The sequence below is a fragment of the Gadus macrocephalus genome, chromosome 16 (assembly GCF_031168955.1).
Source record: "Gadus macrocephalus chromosome 16, ASM3116895v1".
Classification (NCBI taxonomy): Eukaryota; Metazoa; Chordata; class Actinopteri; order Gadiformes; family Gadidae; genus Gadus; species Gadus macrocephalus.
Genome location: NC_082397.1, coordinates 7,217,735 through 7,239,449, shown reverse-complemented (window position 1 = coordinate 7,239,449; position 21,715 = coordinate 7,217,735). Strand labels below are relative to the sequence as shown.

Genomic DNA, 21,715 nt, shown 5'->3' with positions numbered 1-21,715 from the left:
TGGAGATTTTGTCACAGTGCAAGTGTTACACAAAACAGAAAATACATTACAAAGTCAAAAAATGTGTTCTAACAAACACATTTTTTCTAACTCTTTTTCAACGAGGCACAAATTACATGTAAAACACCTGAGTAGGTCTTTAGCTGAGTAGGTCTTTAGCTGAAATGACCACCAGGTGTTTTGCATTGCAAAACTTATCCTCTGTGTTTTGTACAGATCATTGTATGTAGTGTTGCTTTTACGTAAAAAAAGTAATTCCATGCCAATTCACCAAGAACTATGGTGCACAGGGGGAAAAAAATCTAAATTACTGTAAAATAAAATAAATAAACTATAAACTAAATATTTTTTCTTATTCAAACATGTAACTTCATTTGTCTGTCCAAATGCAGCATCTTTCCATCTACAGTGATCTAAATTACTGATAAGTTAGGTTTTGAACAGAAAGTTCACTGTTTTGAACAGAGTATCTAAACATTGGTAAAATATGCTGTAGTTCCACAGCGTTTTGCCGGTAGTGAACATTGACTGGGGCAGGTATCCATGAAATTTGGAAGAAGGCGTCATTGCCAGCATTTGTATCTTAGCATAGGGGCAAGTAACCACAGTTTGGTTCACATGGTCTACTGGTATGCTCACTGTGTGAAGTGTTTAGGGAATGTGAACATGGTTTAGGTAAATTGCCTAAAACGATAGGAAAAAACTGTAAGTGTCGCTAATAAATAAACGCCTGGCATCTTTAGTGACGTCATGGCAATGAAGATGGTCTGAATGTTTACATACAATATAAACTGGTCAGGATTTTTAAGATAATTATCGAATGGTTCGTGCTTTTTAGGTTTATTTTTGTCTCAAGGGCGTGGCTCTTTGACCTCTATATGGCCTGACATTTTTGCTACATACATTTTCATTATATTTATTGTGACTTAAATATCTATATTGAAAATTGTGTTTGGATTCACAAGTGCAATCCCACCCATCGACAGATGCACTGACTGAGTAACCAATGTGCATGCAAGCACACAATTGCACATTCATGCATGGACCGATGGACAGGTGTGTACTCTTGTTACAATGCACTTGTGCTCCTGCGCACGCATACATTTCCACATGCATGTGTTTACATACAGTACATTCATGCATTCATTGACACCTCGCACCAGCGACAATTCTCTCTCAGCCAGAAGGAATCCTGACGACGCTGAATGGTCACCGGTTCACAGTTTACCTAGTTAGTAGGGGAAGGACCTCGGTTCGCTCTGTATCTGTCGACATGTGGTCGATAGTGTTTAAATGTGGTCGATAGTGTGTAAATGTGGGCGAGAGTGTTTAAATGTGGTCGATAGTGTTTAAATGTGGTCGATAGTGTTTAAATGTGGTCGATAGGGTTTACATGTTTAAATGTGGTCGATAGTGTTTAATTGTGGTCGATAGTGTTTAATTGTGGTCGATAGGGTTTACATGTTTAAATGTGGTCGATAGTGTTTATATATGGTCGATAGGGTTTACATGTGGTCGATAGGGTTTACATGTGGTCCATAGTGTTTAAATGTGGTCCATAGTGTGTAAATGTGGGCGATAGTGTTTAAATGTGGGCGATAGTGTTTAAATGTGGTCGATAGGGTTTACGTGTGGTCCATAGTGTTTAAATGTGGGTGATAGTGTTTAAATGTGGGCGATAGTGTTTACATGTGGTCGATAGGGTTTACATGTGGTCCATAGTGTTTAAATATGGTCGATAGTGTTTAAATGTGGTCGGTAGTGTTTACATGTGGTCGATATTGTTTAAATGTGATCGACAGTGTTTAAATATGGTCGATAGTGTTTAAATATGTTCTTTTCCCTCACTCTCCACCTCATCCCTAACTCTCCACCTCAAGCTGGTGTGTAGTGAGCGTTCTGGCACCGATTGGCTGCCGTGCATCACCCAAGTGGGTGCTACATATTGGTGGTGGTTAGTGAGGTCCCCCCTTCACTTTAGGCGTCTTTGAGTGTTATTAATTATGATTATTCTTCATGTTTAACCTCTGTTTTCCTTTTATTCCTAGTCTGTTTTACATAGTTTTGAATGATGACTATATGCTCTGTAAGGTGACCTTGGGTGTCTTGAAAGGCGCCTCTAAATTAAATGTATTATCTACCAGGGCTGACGTGAGCACAAACATGAAGTATGATCTGTACAGATTCTGAACAAGTTCGAAAGGGTTCAGGACAGAACATTCTATCGTAAACCTTACCTTCCAATCTATTTCCAGCCAGACATTCAGACCCACCCCTCACCCCCCACCCCACTAGGCCCCACTCACTCTGCCCCCACCCCTGGTAGTTGCCAGTCCCATTACGCTAATCAGTAACAAGATAGATTTGGGTAACTAACACGCGGACACATATTAAATCATACCCCTACATCAAGTGCCAGAACAGACCCCCTGGGTCGTTGCTACGGGACACACACACACACGCACGCACGCACGCACGCACGCACGCACGCACGCACGCACGCACGCACGCACGCACGCACGCACGCACACACACACACACACACACACACACACACACACACAAACCCTCTCTCTCTCTATCTCTCTCTGCCTCTCTCTATCGCTATCTCACAAACACACACACACACACACACACACACACACACACACACACTCGCACAAAGTGTCTCTCCCTCTCTCTCTATCTCTCTCTATCTCACACGCACACACACGCTCACACTCACACACCGACACCAGGGAGGCCACCAGCTTCCTCTGTTACATCAGAGACTGGTTTCCCCAAAGCATGCCAGACGGCCCTATGGGAAATGTGGCATTCTGTCTTTACGCGGGGTTGCCAAGACAGCGACTACCAGGGTTACCTGTATTACGGAGGATTAAGATCAACGCGTCAAACCGCTCGGAAACATGGCCAGAAGACAACACTTACACAACACTTAGTTGCCTCAGCAAAGTATTGGTTTGCCTCTAAAGGTCAACGGGTCAAGAGGTCAGCCATGAACATACTTGTGATACGCAGAGTGAAGCAGTTTGAATTCCAGGTTAATGTGACTCGTTTAAGCTGCTGCTTTTGCGATTTTGTGACATTTATCATATTAATTCCATAACATTTAGTTACGCTGCATGGTGCTTTCCTCTTGAGAGGGGTTGGTAAAACCCTAGGGTACGCTCCACACTAACTTCTGATTTTGTTTGTTATCGGTCCCATTCATTTCCCATAAGGCATGTCTCTTATGGTTTTGCACCTGCTCCTATTGTCTTCTTTGTTACTTTACATTTTGAGCACATTGTCTGAAGAATTTTTGTCATGAAGCATTTCAAGACGTCCAACTTTAACAAAAACTTAACGTTGCCTTAAAAGCCCTCTGATTGATTTAAATCCTGTGCACCATTTGGGTAACTAAAAGCCATTGAATTGAATAAGCAGGCCTCCCTTATTCAACAGTGAATAGGGGAGGCCTGCTGCAGTCTGAGGCCGGCCGGTGTCAGGTGCTCAGGCTGTGGCCCGGGAACCTGCCACCCTGGCATTGCTCTCTGCTCCAAGATTAGACCGCCACACTATCACCAGGCCCCTCCTCCTCGCCCACCCCCACCCAGACCCCCACCCAGACCCCCACCCAGACCCCCACCCAGACCCCCACCCAGACCCCTCCCAGCCGTCCCCGACCCTGTTGCCAAAAGTACAGTTATGCAACCATGGGGGTGGGGGTGGGGGGATTACGCAATGAGAATAATCACAGGATGAAGGATAATAGAGTACAGTATAGGATAGTAGAAGAGATTAGGATACAGTAGAGTATAATAGAATACAGTAGAATATAGCAGGGGGCTTCAGAATGGAGTTTCCACATTCCACCCAGGCTAGGGGAGTGATCGGGGCCAAGTAAATGAACCAAGAAGGAGACATATCGGAGAGACAACAAGGCAAAGCAACCAGGAGCTCAGTCAGGTTGCTGTCGTTTGGACTGCTGTCCTGAATCACACAGCTGTTGTTGCCTAGTTACAACTCGTGTGGCCAACGATACCACTTCTTCCTGAACAATCAAAGCCCAGCATTGCCTCTCGATGCTGTCCATATCGGTTCTCTCTCCCGGCGAACGGATCTGTCTTAATGAAATCAATGTGTAACAAGTAAACACGCCATCCCCATGACCACACACGCACGCACGCACGCACGCACGCACGCACGCACGCACACACACACACACACACACACACACACACAGGGCGAGCTGGACTTGGGGGTAGGTTTGGGTGGACCTAGGTATTTGGGTCTCTGTGTATGCTCAGTATGGTGCTAACATGCTACATGGTGTGTGTGCTGGGTGTGAGGGCTAGTATCACACCCTGTCACCAGAGCCTCCGGGGTCCTGTTCCGGGACTCCAAAGGGGGCATGGGCCGTGTCAGACCCCCATCACGGTGACCTGTGTTTTATTAGCGAGTAGCGGCTCGCCCACATATAACAGAATCGAACCCAACACCACGGTTTGCATGAGTTCAGTCGAGCAATAAGACTTTATTAGCATGGCCAGGTTTCTGAGATGAAAAACAGGGACATTTTTTATTTGGAGGAGCGTATATCGCCTAAATGTTTGATGTTATGATTTCTGTAATGAAAAAAAGGAGACATATTTAAATGTTGCCTGTTCTTATCATGAATGTGTGCGCCCAATGGTTCACTGGGGTTTAAGCCTTGGTGACCAAATAAAAAGCAAGCCAAAAAGGCTACTCGAATGGGGATCATCTCTACTATACTGATTGCCTTACCTTTACGATCGTTCTTGCCTGCTTATGGTGTAAGCCGATCGCAAGGGAGAGCCTGAGGATAATTACCAGCTGTTGAGAAATTAATATTCAATCAGGATTGGATGCATATTATCCTCTGATGGGCTGCTATGGTTACCCTTGTCACTGGCTGATTAGGCGTTACGGCTGTACAGCTGTCCTCCGCTGACGGAAACTCACTTGAGGCTGCATTTACCTGGCAGCCGCTCAGAATTTAAAAAACATTCACAGTTTTTCAAAGTGGTGGTCCGGGTGTTTGTCTCTCCTCTTAAGCATGCAATGTTTCTGCCATGAGGGGTGCATTTAACCACTAGTGTCCAGTTTATTAGCAACTTCTTTTAAATATGCATTGGAACTGCACTGTTCTGTTGTTCTCTGACAGGTTAAGAGACAGGAAGATGTGTCAACAGCACAGAAACAGACCAAACACATAAACACAGTGAACCTGTTGACAACCAGATGTTAAAGGAAGCCATTTTGCACAACAACAACAACAAGCCCCCACATAAATAAATACTACCCCAAAATGACATAGTACATACTGTAGTGTAGTAGATATATTTAGCTAGATGTCTCTAAGGACGTTGAGATCTCTTACTCTCTAGGAGGGCAGAAGGTGTCTGGGCTGATGCTGATAGAAGGCTACTGGAATACTCTGAATTAATTGAAAGACAGACAGACAAATAAATAGACAGATTGATAGATAGATATTCATGTTTAACACACATTGCATTAAATAGGAAACAAAAATAATAAGTGCCCCATTTTAGTATCATTTGAATGGAGGTGTGGTCGTGTGGTGTATTTATATCTACACACATGAGGGGGACCAGTAGTTACTGGTGGTGGTGGGAGCTGTAACAGTTACCAGTAGCGGCTGCTGGGGGGATGGGGGGCTGAAACCGTTACCAGTAGCTGCTGCGGCTGGTGGGGGGGAGCTGAAACAGTTAAAGGGTCTCTATGTATAGCAGCTCATCACTAGGGCTATCTGGCCTCCTGCTAGCCAGATTGAATTGCCTTGACTCAGCTGTCATTCCCTCCCCCCCTCCCCCCCCCTCCCTCCCCCCCCTCCCTCCCCCCCTCCCCCCCCTCCCCCCCCTCCCTCCCTCCCTCCCTCCCTCCCTCCCTCCCTCCCCCCCCGCCCTTCCCTCTACCTCTTGGTCTTTTTCCACCACATGACCCTCACATGATCAGTCTGGTATCAGATCGGGTCTCATTGGATTTTGGATCAATTACTTCACACAAAGTACAGAGTGTACACACTGTAGATGACAGAACACAACTAGAGTGTAAATACATAAGCCATGTAATGTGTGTTTGGACGATAATAATAATAATAATAAATAAAATGTATATAGCGCTTAATATGGTACTAACGATGTGGTTAAAGGCACCCAGTGCAACTTTATGTAAACATTCAATGAAAAATAAACATTCAATTTCTAGTCTTTTTTACACGTAGTAAGTTTCAATAACTCCATACCATTACATATCGACATTCAAGGAGCAATTTTGTATCAGTTCTCACCACACAACGACGTCTCATCTTTGCTGCTTAAATGTCGGTATGTAATGGTATGGAGTTATTGAAACTTACTACGTGTAAAAAAGACTAGAAATTGAATGTTTATTTTTAAGCCTCGAAAGTTGCACTGGGTGCCTTTAAGTGTTCAGTGTGTATGTAGTAATAACTGAAGAAGTAAATATAGACGTTACATGTGATTGCATGCATGTATGTGTGTGCGTGCGTGTTTGCGCGTGGTGGGGGTGTGTGCTTTTAAGATATTCCTGGCCACGCATGTGTCTCTACTATGTACAACTGTTCTTAACAGGGTCTTCCTAAACACACGTCAAATAATGACGCACACACACACACGCACGCACACACACACACACACACACACACACACACACACACACACACACACACACACACACACACACACACACACACACACACACACACACACACAATAGAACTGCTCCACCATGCCAGCTGTGTCCCTCCCAGTAACAGCTGTGAATTGGTGTCAGCTGGGTTCTGCTGTTGTCAGTGTGGATGATGCCAACATGTCCTACTCCACGGTTCGGAGGCAGCTCCACCCTCACTTCCCCCCAGGGTTCACGGCCGTGTCTGGCCTGTGATCGGGACACCGTTTTGAGGTCTAGAAATGTTTCTTGGATTTCTCTTCTTCCATCCATCTTCCATCACGCAGAGGATCCTGACCTACTCATGTCCGAGTGCATGTATGTGAATGATGCCACACTTACTAGTTGATAGTTTGCCTGTGGGCAGGAATCATCAGGATGGGTTTGTGTCATGATGATATTGTCGTGATGACAATGTGTATGTGTGTTTACTTGCCCATTTTCTGAGAAATATATTTGCTTGGTCTTAATTGCATAAAAGTAGGTCACGACTCAATGCCGATGGGAAGTTGTGGGTCCTAAGGCCAGACCAGTTGAGAACCACTGATCTAAAGTGATGAACATCACACGGTCACACGTCACCCGATACGCTGTCGATTGCTGAAGATTACCGCGCTGGATTATCCGGAGGCCGTGATAATTACCAAACACGTCCGGGGTGACATTAAGTTGAACTGCAAAGGTGCAAACTGCCTCGATTGCTTGATTAAACCACTAATTCATTTAATTTAAACAGATTTCTGGGGGGTTCTTTGCCTTTTATAGAACACTTTAAAAACAAAAATAGGTACAAATACCTTAGTTAATTCTGCCGAAATGACATAGGGTTTGCCCACATAGGAATACATATGTTAAAGTCTCTCTGTCTGCCATTGAAAGGCCGATGGAAAGCTGGAGAGAGAGATCGCCTCTTTGTAACAGTGTCACACGCTCTGAATGTGCTGGCCTTACACACACTGCTGGGACTATAGAGGCTGGCTTGTCTCGATGTGGCTTGCATCTGTATAAGCCACATCTATAGTCTGTTGTTCTATACTCTGGTCCTCTGCAGCAGAGGAACAATAATTGCACTGTTTTCTTATCATGAGTACTTTTTTTTGTATCATATTTAGAATTCCCCTCATGTTAGTAACTAGGAAGTTCCTCCAGAATTAAGACTTAGTTCAGGAGAGTTGTGATCCAAGGCAAGGGATGAAGATAGGATTAAATGTGGTCCTCTTCCCCACTCCTAGTCCGGGACCATGCTTGGACGTTAGATGTAAATGCACTAAGAGGAACTGGCACTGGGGAAGGGAAACAGGCTAAAGACACCAGGAGTGGGATGAGGATGAGGGACATGTGAGCTAATCAAGGCGAGGGAGGACAATCACAGAGCAGGGAAACACAAGGGCCACGGGTTAGGAGGTGAGGGTAAAACAGAGTACTACGGGAAGCAATGAAAGAATGAATGAAACAAATAAAACATAACTTAAGGAGCAGGGCGAGACGTGACAATATGCTTGCAAGCATCCCATAATTAATCAAGCAAATCACCGGGAGCAGTTGTGTGTCTTTCACAAATAAAACATGAAAAAATAAACAGATAAAAAAAACGTACTTAGTTACTTCTATTCTATATATTTTTTATAAATAGACTTGTTTCCCCACCCTAAGCCTTGTGTGACCCCTCTCCCCACTCCCAGTAGTCTTCAGCCTTCTTTGTGTAAAGGCTATACTTCCCAAAGCCCAACCCCATGACCCCTTGACCCCTTGACCCTGCCCCGTCCGTGGACACCTATCCCTGCACTGACACTAGGCATATTAGGGGCATGCAGGTGGTATATAGTGGTATGGGGGGGTCTAGTAAAAGTGTACTAGCAGGCCCTGTCGTGGAACAGTGGGTCCTGGGGAGTCACGAGGGCCCCAGGCCTTATAAGGCTGGGGCCCGAGGCACGGGCCCGGGTCAGCTGGCTGTGCTACTCGACCCCCCGGACAGCTGAGCAATCAATCACATGGATCATATAAGTGTCTGTCAGGATCATGTGAAAAGATACGTGTGCACACTCACACACACACACACACACACACGCACACACACGCACACGGACAAACATGGGCATGCATGCATGCATGCATGCACGTCTGCACACGTATGCACGCACACACACACTTCACTCCTTCAGTTTTCTTGCTATCGCTGCTATCTTGACCTCTCTCTTCTCTCTCTCTTTCTTTCTTTTAACCCCTCTCTGTCTCGGTCTCGCTGTTTCTTTATCTCTGTCTCTCTGCCTCTGTCTCTGTCTCTCTTTCTCTGTCTTCCCTCCCCCCACTCTCTCTCCTCTCTCTCTCCTTCTCTCTCTCCTTCTCTCTCTCTCTCTCTCTCTCTCTCTCTCTCTCTCTCTCTCTCTCTCTGCCTTCCCTCCCCTTTCTCTCTCTCGATCCACATCTCACTGAGCTGTCTAGCTCTCTGGCTCCCTCTCTACAAATCTTGAGCAAACTGCAGGTTTAGACTTTTGGGAGCCTCTGTCTTCCCTATTAAAACTAGTCTCTGTCTCTGTCTCTCTCTCTCTCTCTCTCTCTCTCTCTCTCTCTCTCTCTCTCTCTCTCTCTCTCTCTCTCTCTCTCTCTCTCTCTCTCTCTCTCTCTCTCTCTCTCTCTCTCTCTCTCGCTCTCTCTAAATATACTATATTTGTCTTCCTCTGTCTCTCGCTCACCTAATATCAACCCAATATTAACTAATTCTTCTATTTTAAGGGTTACCAATTTCTACTTACTTTGGTCCGTAATCAAAAAATCTATTAAATCAAATTAATCCTTCATCCACTTTAAGTATATGCTGTGAAAAAGATGATGAGTTTGTAGACAGACCACGAGCAGGGTGGAAGTGCAGTCTGTATTTATGCATTAAGTCCCTGCAAAGCTGCTCAGCCGCCTCCCACTTCCATCGACTACTTACAAGACTAATGAAGTCTTAATGTAACTCAAAGTTGCTTTTTTTCCTCAACTTCCTTATATCCACAGGATTTGGATTATGCAGTTAAGCTACCAATACGGTACGGTCCTATGTGTGAAGCACATACACACATGTGTGATTAGAAAATATAACAATACTGGAAACAATAGTATGGGAAAATAACTAAAGATGATCATATAATAGTTACTGTTTTATTTGTTGGCAACACTACTGAGGGCAAGACCAAAGCCCGAGACAATAATGCCATTGTTGCGGTTATAATCTCATGGCCAACTGTCGCCCCAAGAGCTCAGGGTCCCGACCAACACACCGGTAGTAGTAGTTCATCCCAGCGGCAGATAGATGGCCTTGTCTCCCGACCCCGACACCATCCCATCCGAGGACGCATCATCATCCCAGTCAGCCCCGGCACCGCAATGCATGCTGGGAATACAGGGATCAGGTAAGCAGAACTGACAGAAGAAACTGAGCTGGCGAGACAGAGAGGGACACACACACAGCAGGTGAATGATCTGCCAGAGTACTACTACTTTATTACAGTCGAGACACTCTTTAGGATGATCATGGCATGACGTGTGTTGTGACCTACACAGTGGATTAATTTCGAATGAAACGGATCTCGTTTCCCAACTACGATTCAAAGAGATCTAAACACCGTCAGGAGTCCGGAATTAACAGGTAGCCCACGATATTCACAAACAATTGTGTGTTTATACGGGACATTAAACCCCCTCTGTGCGTATCAACACAACTCGGTCACATCTTCTATCAATTCGCCATGAATGTTTTATTATCGACGGCGTGTGTGCGCCACATGCGAGTCAGTGCAGCGATTACGGGGACAGGAACGGTGTTTTTTGTCGTGACATGTTCTAAATGTTGTGCGACCACGGTGGTATCTATTCGGATCTGCTCTATAATGCATGACTGAAATAATCCGTACACGAACATATGGCGCTGAGGGCCTGCTCCGCGTCGAAGGTAAACAAACCGCTGCTCTGCCCTGGAGACGCTGTTGATGAGTTGGGTGTGGATCACTTCATGGTAGTTTATTGTGTCTCATTTACAGATTCCGATCACTGAGACTGTGTTCAATGGTAAAGTAGTTACTCATAGGATTAAGACACTGATTAATGTCATGATAGCGTAATAACCATGGCATTACTCTATTTGTGTCTGTGTGCATATGCCGTGTTGCAGGTGTGAGAGCATGCGTGTAGGCGATGCTGGTGACAAGATGACTTCATCACTGCAATTAGTCTCAAAGTATTGTATGTCTGAGTCAAACAGCATAAGTGAAACGGTTAACTTAGTTCTACAGAGCTTTGTTGTTGGCCTATATCAGCCCATTGTTATCTGACCGGTTTAATCATTGTCAAAGTTTACGTCTTTATTACAGGCCTAGTTGAATGTAAAGGACGACATCATTTTAAGAATACACTCACTTCTCAACAGGGACGGTCGAGACCTTAACACAATGTGATAAAATTGATAATTCAGAACTTACTGAGAACATGCATTTCCTCTCTAAATCAAATGTACTTTTGATTTAGAGAGGTACAGTATATAGCTTATGATGTATTTAGCTCATGTATTGTGTTGTAGTGTATGCACATATATCAAGTATACCAAGTGGGTGCTACATATTGGTGGTGGTTAGTGAGGTCCCCCCTTCACTTTAGGCGTCTTTGAGTGTTATTAATTATTATTATTCTTCATGTTTAACCTCTGTTTTCCTTTTATTCCTAGTCTGTTTTACATAGTTTTGAATGATGACTATATGCTCTGTAAGGTGACCTTGGGTGTCTTGAAAGGCGCCTCTAAATTCAATGTATTATTATTATTATTATTATTATCAAAGTGCAACACAAAATAGGACATCGGATCCACAATCAAGCACCATACCCAAAAAAAAAAAAAAAAATGGTGAACCACACAACAGCACTCCCTTTTGACACACCTTTACCTTTCCAACCTCCATACAGACACGTCCTCCCACACACCTTTACCTGTCCCCCCTCTATACAGACACGTCCTCCCGCACACCTTTACCTGTTCCTCTTCCCTGCACACACCCTTCAAGCACAGCTTCCCCTGTGCGCTCTTCAAACCAACGCCAAAGAGGAACCTCTCCGGCGGAGCCATGTTGTCGGGGGACGAGATTCTGTGCAGCACACGGCAGGTCATCGCGGGGCTGGAGGCGCTGCGGGGGGAGAACCGCAGTCTGCTGGACGACCTGCAGGGGGCCATGGAGACGCGGCTGGCGCCCGACAGCGGCAGCCTGGAGCAGGAGAAGAGCAGCCTCATCCACCAGTCCCTGGAGAGGATCGAGCTGGGCCTGGGGGAGGCACAGGTACACACACCCAAAGAGACACACACACACACACACACACACACACACACACACATCTGTGCTGAACGAGGACCAGCAGTACTGGAGGGCATTGAGCTGGGCCTGGGGGGGGAAGCACAGGTGCACACCCAAACAGAATAGCACGCCATGGGGGTGGCGGTAGCTCGGCAGTAGCTCGGAAGGTAGAGCGGGTTGACTTGTAACCGGGAGGTTGCTAGTTCGATCCCCGGCTCCTCCTAGCTGAGTGTGGAGTTGTCCCTGAGTAAGGCAGCTCACCCTGTCTCCTCCCGACGAGCTGGCTGTCGCCCTACGTGGTCACCCCGCCGTCGGTGTTAGAATGTGTGAATGGATGGTTGTAAAAAAGCGTGGATAAAAGCGTCAGCAAAGTCCCCTAAATGTAAATCGAACTGAAATCATTACAGAGCATACTGAACGAAGGCCACATGACGTTCAGTGGAGAGGATTTTTCAGATGAATAAAGAAATGTCTACTATTTACTAGTCCAACTATTAACTTTATCGACAGCAACCTACGGTGAATTCAGAGGACATGTCATTAAAGAGCAGGGAGGGGCGGGGTCGTCTTACTCAAAGATGCCCTGGAGTCTTATATACTCTAGTCACCGCACCAGTCAGACCAGTGTCACACCCTGTGGCTCGCCCCGCTGAGCTCCGAGCGCACACCAACCACCAAAGGGCTATTGACAGTAGTGAGAGTGTTGTGAGCGTGGACCCAGAGCCTCCGTTGTCCTCCTCCAGGTCATGATGGCGCTGTCAGCCCACCTGGGCTCTCTGGAGGCGGAGAAACAGAAGCTGCGTGCCCAGGTGAGCCCCCGGAGCACCACCACCCAGGAGTCACACACTGTGGTGGTCTTTTCTATGCGTTTGTTCTTCATTGTTCTAATTTTTCTTCTTTTCCTCTTTTGATATATTTTTTTACTTCTATTACTCATTCTTCCTCCTTTTGATCTTCTCCTACTATCCTTCTACTATTTCACTTCTCCACCTCCTCCAACACCAACTCCTCCTCCTCCCCCCCTCCTCACTTTTCAACCACTACCTCCTCCTCCCCCTCTCCTCCTCCCCCTCCTCCTCCATCGCCTTTCTACCACTTCCTCCACCTCCTCCTTCTCCCTTTCTCCTCCTCCTCTCTTTCTCCTCCTCCTCCTCTTTCTTCTCCTGATCCTCCTCCTCTTTTTCTTCCTCCATCACCTTTCTACCCCTACCTCCTCCTCACCCTCTCCTCCTCCTCCTCCTCCCCCTCTCCTCCTCCTCCTCCTTCTCCATCACCTCTCTATCACTACCTCCTCCTCCCCCTCCTCCACTATCTCTCCCCTCCTCCTCACCCTCTCCTCCTCCTCCTCCTCCTCCATCACCTTTCTACCCCTACCTCCTCCTCACCCTCTCCATCACCTCTCTATCACTACCTCCTCCTCCCCCTCCTCCACTATCTCTCCCCTCCTCCTCCCCCCTCCCTCCACCTCCCCCTCCCCCAGGTGCGGAGGCTGTGCCAGGAGAACCAGTGGCTGAGGGACGAGCTGGCCGGGGCCCAGACGCGGCTGCAGGAGCGGGAGCAGGAGGTGGTGACGCTGGAGGAGCAGAACAGACACCTGCAATTCATGGCCTCCATACGCAAATACGACCAGGACTCCCCGTCACAGGTGAGGGGGCGGAGCCAGGGGTTCAAACACCCAATCATCCCAGCCGACATGGTGTGAGGGGGAGGAGCCTGTCAGCGGGGGTCCAGACACTCAATCTGGGTCACATGGTGCGAGGGGGAGGAGCCTGTCAGCGGGGGTCCAGACACTCAATCTGGGTCACATGGTGCGAGGGGGAGGAGCCTGTCAGCGGGGGGTTAAAACAGCCAACCATCTCGGTCACAGCGCGGTGGAGTGGGCTGTTTCTCTGTCGCCGTCGGTCCCACCTGGTTCTTAAAGATTAGAGTCGGATCAGAGCCTAGCCAGACTGATACACACCTGAGGAGTATTTAGGACTGAGAGAGTGTTCAGCCAATCACAGTGTTTTAACAGCATGCCTTTGATTGGTCCTCCCCAGGACGACAAAGACCCATCGTCCAATAAGGAGTCGCTGGACGACCTCTTCCCCACCGAAGAGGAGGAGCCGTCACAGAGTAAGAGCAGCGCCATGGCAACACGAATGTGGGCGTGGTCCCACTGATCCAAAGTGTTTTGTGCATTTTAACGAACATTGCTGGATGTAAACACCACTAACACACACTTTCATAACCATCTGATTCTGATTCAAAAGGCAACTCTGCATTAGGTCCAGTTGTTCTTTAAAGGTGACACATGAATCCACCAGGTGTGAGTGTGATTAGCCCTTGAATATCGACCTCTTCTGACATCACAGGTGGGCGTGTCCACCTAGATGTGTGCTGGACAGATCAGTCTTCCAGCCTACCCAGTGGACCGTAGCAAACGTCTATCCGTCCGATATTCAAAACGGCTCGTAACGGCCGACCTGCACTCACACCTGGTGGTTTAATCAGTCACCTTTTAAGGAACCAGCTCATGGAGCACTAACATTTAGTACCGCAGTCTCAACCAAAATGTCCGCCCCCAGTGCCCCAGCCGCGGCACAGCTGCGCCGCCGCCGCCGCCCAGCAGGGGGGCTACGAGATCCCGGCCCGCCTGCGGACCCTCCACAACCTGGTGATCCAGTACGCGTCGCAGGGCCGCTACGAGGTGGCCGTGCCCCTCTGCAAACAGGTAGGGCCCCCCCCCCCCCAACCCCCTGACTACAGGCTGCCCCACAGACACACTGTGGGTCCACTTAGATCCACTTAGAACTGGATCTAAATGGATGAATCTATTTATCTTTATACGTTTAGAACAGGATCTTAATGGATGAATCTATTTATAGTTATACGTTTAGATCAGGATCTAAATGTGTAACTCTTAAGTTTCTACCATTTGGTGGATGCTTTATCCAGACCGGTGTAGAATACAGTAAGGGCCGCCTCCATTCCTCATGGATCTGTAATCTGATATGGATATACAAACCTGGCAGCGCTGATAACATCGATTTATACTTCCTTCTATTTTGTGTTGTTCTCCTCTCTCCTCTTTCATGGGATCACACTTTACACTTACAAGAGCCACCAGACTCTAAAAAGAAAGCTCAGAGCCAGTGGGCCAGTGAGGCCGTAGCCCAGCCCTCAGGACCCGGTATTGATCCTCTGTTCTCCCTTCCGTCCTCCCCCAGGCCTTGGAAGACCTGGAGAAGTCCTCCGGCCACACCCACCCCGACGTGGCCACCATGCTGAACATACTGGCGCTGGTGTACAGGTGAGGGGACGGCCGTTACCATGGCTCCCAGAAAAAAACGGTTAATTGTTGTTTGTGACCGTGTGGTGACACCTCCAAGCCCGGGCGCTCAACAACCACAGGTGACCACTTATTAGGGGATGTCGTCATGGTAGCCCAAGGAGAATGGCTTCTGTTTTCTTGGGTGATTCGTTAACGCTTGGTTACCAAAGCGTTAGTGCTTAAATCATTGGCGTTTAAACTGTGGTACTGCAGGAAGACTGTTCCCGGTCTTTGTTGTTTCAGGAAGTCACCGTGTTCCTCTTAAATATTTGAATGCCAATGATTGCATGGATTGTTTTATGGTGCGTTAGATTGAATCAACTGACCAATATCTACTAGCAAGGTTAGGAGATCAAATACAATGCAACGTTTCAAGGAAGTCCATTAAATAATCCGATTGAGGGATTGAGATAATAAACAGCTAATACCTGCTCTGATGAATCGTCTCTGGCTGCCTGCCTGCCTGCCTGTCTGTTCTGTCTGGAGGATCTGTCTGCCTCCCACATCTGTTCCGTCTGGATTGTCTGTCTGCCTCTCACATCTGTTCCGTCTGGATAACCTGTCTGCCGACTCACATTTGTACCTGTCTGGATGACCTGTCTTCCTCTCACATCTGTACCTGTCTGTCTGCAGAGATCAGAATAAATACAAGGAAGCGGCCAATCTGTTGAACGACGCACTCGAGATCCGTGAGAAAACACTCGGGCTGGACCACCCAGCTGTAGGTCACACACACACCACACCACACCACACCACACTACACCACACACACACACACACACACACACACACACACACACACACACACACACACACACACACACACACACACACACACACACACACACACACACCTGTTATTAACACCAAGGATGCATTTGTGTGTGTGTGTGTGTGTGTGTGTGTGTGTGTGTGTGTGTGTGTGTGTGTGTGTGTGTGTGTGTGTGTGTGTGTGTGTGTGTGTGTGTGTGTGTGTGTGTGTGTGTGTGTGTGTGTGTGTGTGTGTGTGTGTGCGTGCGTGCAGGTAGCCGCTACGCTGAACAACTTAGCGGTGCTTTACGGGAAGAGAGGAAAATACAAGGAGGCAGAGCCGCTGTGTAAGAGAGCCCTGGAGATCAGAGAAAAGGTATACACACACACACACACACACACACACACACACACACACACACACACACACACGTTCAGAGTATGACCTATATCTCTGGACCTCTCTCTGAGTGTGTGTATGACCGCGCCCTGCTTTGCCCCCCCCCCCTCTCAGGTGCTGGGCATGGAGCACCCTGACGTGGCCAAGCAGCTCAACAACCTGGCCCTGCTGTGCCAGAACCAGGGCAAGTACCAGGAGGTGGAGCAGTACTACGAGAGGGCCCTCCACATCTACCAGAACCGCCTGGGCCCCGACGACTCCAACGTGGCCAAGACCAAGAACAACCTGGTCTGTGTGTGTGTGTGTGTGTGTGTGTGTGTGTGTGTGTGTGTGTGTGTGTGTGTGTGTGTGTGTGTGTGTGTCTGTGTCTGTGTCTGTGTCTGTGTGTGTGTGTGTGTGTGTGTGTGTGTGTGTGTGTGTGTGTGTGTGTGTGTGTGAATGTAGGCAATATTCTGCCGTATCATTACTTTCAGAGTTCACTTTACTATATTTATGACCAAACTGTGTACATTGAGATGCTTTCATTCAAACTGGAACTCCAAACTATTTCACTGCAGTCATTGATTTAGCTTTTTATCGGATCAGTGCTTCAAGAATTAAATCCATCCAACTATGACTCAATCCAGTTTCATCCAAGTTAAATCAAAAGGGAAAAGCAACAGAATGCAAGTTTAAGTAAGGCCAGTTACAACAGCCAACTGATCAGAGGGAGAAAGTGGAAAACTCATCCAAGCAAAAAAGCTTGATGTGTGGAAAGTTTATTACACACAGAACCATGGAGGAAATTCCTCTCATCTTTCTCTCTTTCTCTCTTTCTCTCTCGCTCTCTCTCTCCATGTGTCTAGGCGTCATGTTACCTGAAGCAGGGGAAGTACAGACAAGCCGAATGCCTCTATAAAGAGATCCTCACCAGAGCACATGAAAAGGAGTTTGGATCAGTGGAAGGTACATACTTCACAAATGTTAAACATTGAGTACTGCACAATTAAGATCAGATGCTGATCAGTATCGTTGCAGATGCCGGACCATAAATGCCAGCTTGTCATCATTGAACAATCAAACTATTCTATCAACAGGAAACGTGTGTGCACTTGGCTTTGCGCTCTTATTGGAGAGGAATGTTAACTCCCTGTACATCTGGTCCCTCTTTTATTTAGTCTTTAGTCTGTTTTTCATCATCGTCATCATTGTTAAAAAAAGAAAATTATACCTCAAGAAAGCCAGTACAAAATGTAATGTGAAATATATATACTATATATCCATTCATATATATATATATATATATATATATATATACATATATATATACACACACACTTACATAATACTTTCATTTGTCTGTATCCTACAGTCCATTATTCTTTATCAACATTACATGTTTTTTAAGCTTTATTTTTTTTTATTTATTTTTTTATATCTTGTCTCAGTCCCACCTATTGTACATTCACCATCCAACTGTCCCTCTCTCTGCTTGTGTCCCTCTCGCCCCCCCCTCCTTCCCCTAGGAGACGGTCGCCCCAACTGGCCAGAGCCGGGGGGCCCCCAGCAGGAGGGTGCGGGGGGCCTCAGGAGAAGCGGCTCCTTCACCAAGCTGCGGGAGTCCATCCGCCGCAGCAGCGAGAAGCTGGTCCGCAAGCTCAAAGGAGTGGGCACCGAGGAGAGCGCCCCAAGGAACCCTGGGTAATCACTCTCATTCGCTGGTCACCGCTAAGTCGGGGCACGTCACACATTCGGTACGGTCCGGGCTGCTCCGTAGCCTTAAGTACATTATAAATATTTAAATAGACAGAATTAGAGATGTCCGATATTATCGGCCCACCGATATTATCGGCCCGATATTAGCATAAAAATGTAATATCGGTCAATATCTGTATCGGATTTTTTTTGCCTTAAAACCGATAAAATATATATATATATATATATTTTTTTTTTTTTTTATAGCTCAAATAAATGTTTTCAAAATTGTGCAGTACAGTGCACATTGTAATTGACTCATATTTGTGCATTTATTCAATTAAGGTTATTGAGTTTTAGTTAAAGAAACATACTGCTATGTTGCACATAGTTGTTCAGGTACAATGTTTTATCATTTGTGAAGTCAAGTTTGCCCTATTTGTTGTGGGCATTGTCAAGATTATCTCAGGGAGAGTGTAATCCAAACTGTTGTCTGAGACCATTAAAAAAAATAAAATAAACATGGCACTTTTCCCTTAAATTAAGTTCAAGTATTTTTCTTATTTTGCACAGACAATGTTAACATTTGGAAAGCCTTGTTGCATTCAAGAATGCATCCAGTGGGGCATCACAATAACATTAAGCATGTTGTGTTAATTCCACAACAGGAGATATGTAATGTTACCTAAATTAGGTTTGAGGAAAAATAACCCAAATATCGACATCGGTATCGGCTGATATCGGAATCGAAAATTTAGAGTTGGACAATATCGCATATCGGATATCGGCAAAAAAGCCAATATTGGACATCCCTAGACAGAATAGATTTAAATATAGAACTACTAATTACTTTGCAATACTTATGAATAAGTAATGCTGAATAAATCTGTGATCTTTTTTCCCTCCGTGTTCCCGCTGCCCACACGGGGTCTTCAGGATGAAGAGGGCCAACTCTCTGAATGTGTTGAATGTTGGAGCCAGAGAGACCCGGGAAGCAGCTCAGGTGAGTTCCTGGACTTCTGTTACCTGCCCTTCAACACTCACAGTTCAACCCAGGGTTTCATTCAGAACGGCTATTGCAGTGATACGAAGGGACTGATAAACATAACTACACCACACTGTAGTAGAAGTAGTAGTGAAGTAAAACCACAAGGTAACATACAGTGGGTGGGACATTCGGTGGTCTAAACAGGCCTTTGATCTATTTTCCAAAGATAGGATAGGCAATTTGGAGGAAACTATTAAGCCTGATTTTGAAAGTGTTCAACCGTCAAAGTCATTCATGCCTTCCTCCGAAACACTTGGCTTTCTCGCTAGCTTAGCAAAAGGTTTGCCTGGCCTAGTTGAAGTGCATGGTCCGAGTGTGTGCAGGTTGCTGAGTGGGTAGGGAGACAGACAGGTAAGCCACCCAATAATAACATGATGGGGGCGATATAACTGTATTGATGGCTGTCAGGATGTTTAGAGAAATATGACCAACAATGCTTGAGGAAACTAATTGCCAATTGTAAGTTTAATCTAATTGTATCTTAAATAAACAACACCAGCCCATTTCTTTATCAGGAATTTTGATCTAGAAATTGTGACGTAAAAAAAAAGTGTTGGTGATATAGAAACTTGTGTGTAGATCGGTTGAAGCGGACTACAATAAACGTGTACAACTGTCAACGCCACTGATGATTCCGTTTCCTGTGTTTATCAACAGCTTCCGGGTGGACTCACGGAAGCACGAGGTCTGAGCTCTAGCACTATGAGCCTAGCCCGGCGAGGGTCACTAGGGGGAACGAGCTAACACACACACACACACACACACACACGCAGGTGATGCACACCCTTCTATAGACCAATCCTGATCCATCACTCTGCGGACGGTTAGCTCGCTCACCTCTCTGGGGAGGGTCACCTACGATCTATGGGTTGGTAGGTATTCACAGGGTTTACATTTTTCAGACCTCATCCGTTCTCATCCACACATCCTACATCAAGTGGTTCTGTGTATACCGGCCGTCATTATACTACAACACCACTGAATACCAGTAGCAATACCGCAAATATGAAATACTAAAACACTGCACTTTAGACAGCCAGACACGTCGACCATTTCAGACTCCGAAACATTCCGAAGAAATCATGAAACGCTACTTAATGTTCGTCCTCAAGAATGCCGTTTAGATGTTTAAAAATCGCATTTCCACTAGATTTGTATACTGTAGAAGAATTGTGAAATACTTTTAAAATTGTGGTGCAGTTAAGCTGTTCATTTTGCTGCTTTTATCTGAAAATACAAAAGAAAGATTAATCCATCCAAATTTAGGGAGATACTAACACAAATCAAGAGTTCAAAGTTTCACAGCAGCATGCTAAATATGGAGGGTTTTTACAACCTATGCATTGTGAATTTAATCTTGTACAACGGTGGGATGATGAGTTTATTTTAGGTGACTAAAGTACTATTAAAACCATATCCTTTGAATTGCAAACATCCAGAAGAATATGGATCATAGGTCTTTTGCCGCAAATGACTAAATCATTATTCAATTAGTGGGACACCAAGCATTCTCTAAGTCAACAGTACATGATGGTCCTTATTTGGGCTTGGATTTGATTCAAAACGTATCTAACTTTATTTAAAGCGTGTTCAAAACAGCACAGAACTGTTACGCTTAGCTGTGTGTAACCATGGTTACATTCCAACGATGGTACAAGGAAATTGCTCAACCGAGTTTGGTGTCTTGAAGTGAGACGTGTTTTTATTTTATGTATTGTCGTGTTGTCCATTTTGATAAGAAGCTCGATATGAAATGTTTCGTAAACTTAATCGATATCCCCAAAGTTTGCTCTGTGTGCCTGAATGAACAACAATCATAAGTCATTTCAAAAATATGTTTGCGTGCTTATTTAACAGCTAATATTACTGTGCATGTTAAATGTGCACTCCCTCGTGGCACCAAAAACAGACCAAGTCTATGGTCTCCTAAATCTCAAGGGCCCATCGTGGTTGGGGCCCCTGTGGCACTACATGTGTAGCTGTACATTCTATTACTATTTTTTTCTCATGGATAAAACGACTTGTTGTTGAACTGCTGGATGTAGAGTATTTGACTCATGTTTGATAGGGTGATTTGATTTCCAAAACCCTGGTCCTCATTCAAACCACTACTGTTGGCAGCCTAGCTAAGCTACGCTACAATCAGAATGTTGCACAGAAACCTAGAGTGGTACATAGGAGGTATTTATGTAGATCGTTACAAAGAAGGCCTAATGTGTTTGTTATGAAATGTTCATATTTTATATACGTATATATTCCAAACCTGAAGCTGAACTGTCCAATAAAGCATTATAAGACTTTTGAGCATCATTTTTTGATCATATTAAAATTACTATTAATTATCAGGTTATATTATTGAAAGACTGAATAATAGCGTGTGATTTGAGTGAGGAATAGGATGTGGGGCATGAGAGCTGGGAAGAGGGTCATGTAGGATGAGGAAATGACGAAAATGTAAAATTACAAATCTTAACAAATACTGAATGAGAAAA

General features: G+C 45.7%; 1 protein-coding gene across 9 annotated transcripts; it reads left to right on the top strand.

The window, feature by feature from the left end:
- The first annotated feature begins 9,989 nt into the window (after positions 1-9,989).
- klc3 (kinesin light chain 3) lies at positions 9,990-21,522 on the top strand. Of its 9 annotated transcripts, none has more exons than XM_060075232.1 (15): positions 9,990-10,173; positions 10,264-10,348; positions 11,699-12,023; positions 12,782-12,847; positions 13,519-13,683; positions 14,078-14,153; positions 14,606-14,751; positions 15,248-15,330; positions 15,985-16,076; positions 16,380-16,477; positions 16,616-16,789; positions 17,347-17,446; positions 18,007-18,181; positions 19,112-19,178; positions 19,881-21,522. In XM_060075232.1, exons 2-15 carry the CDS (start codon positions 10,278-10,280, stop codon positions 19,965-19,967), a joined length of 1,725 nt encoding a protein of 574 aa, XP_059931215.1. In that variant the 5' UTR covers positions 9,990-10,173; positions 10,264-10,277; the 3' UTR covers positions 19,968-21,522. The 9 variants fall into 9 exon arrangements, with proteins under 9 accessions (XP_059931215.1, XP_059931214.1, XP_059931216.1 ...); XM_060075234.1 differs by having other exon boundaries at positions 10,063-10,173; positions 11,759-12,023; XM_060075231.1 differs by having other exon boundaries at positions 9,991-10,348.
- Positions 21,523-21,715: the final 193 nt, after the last annotated feature.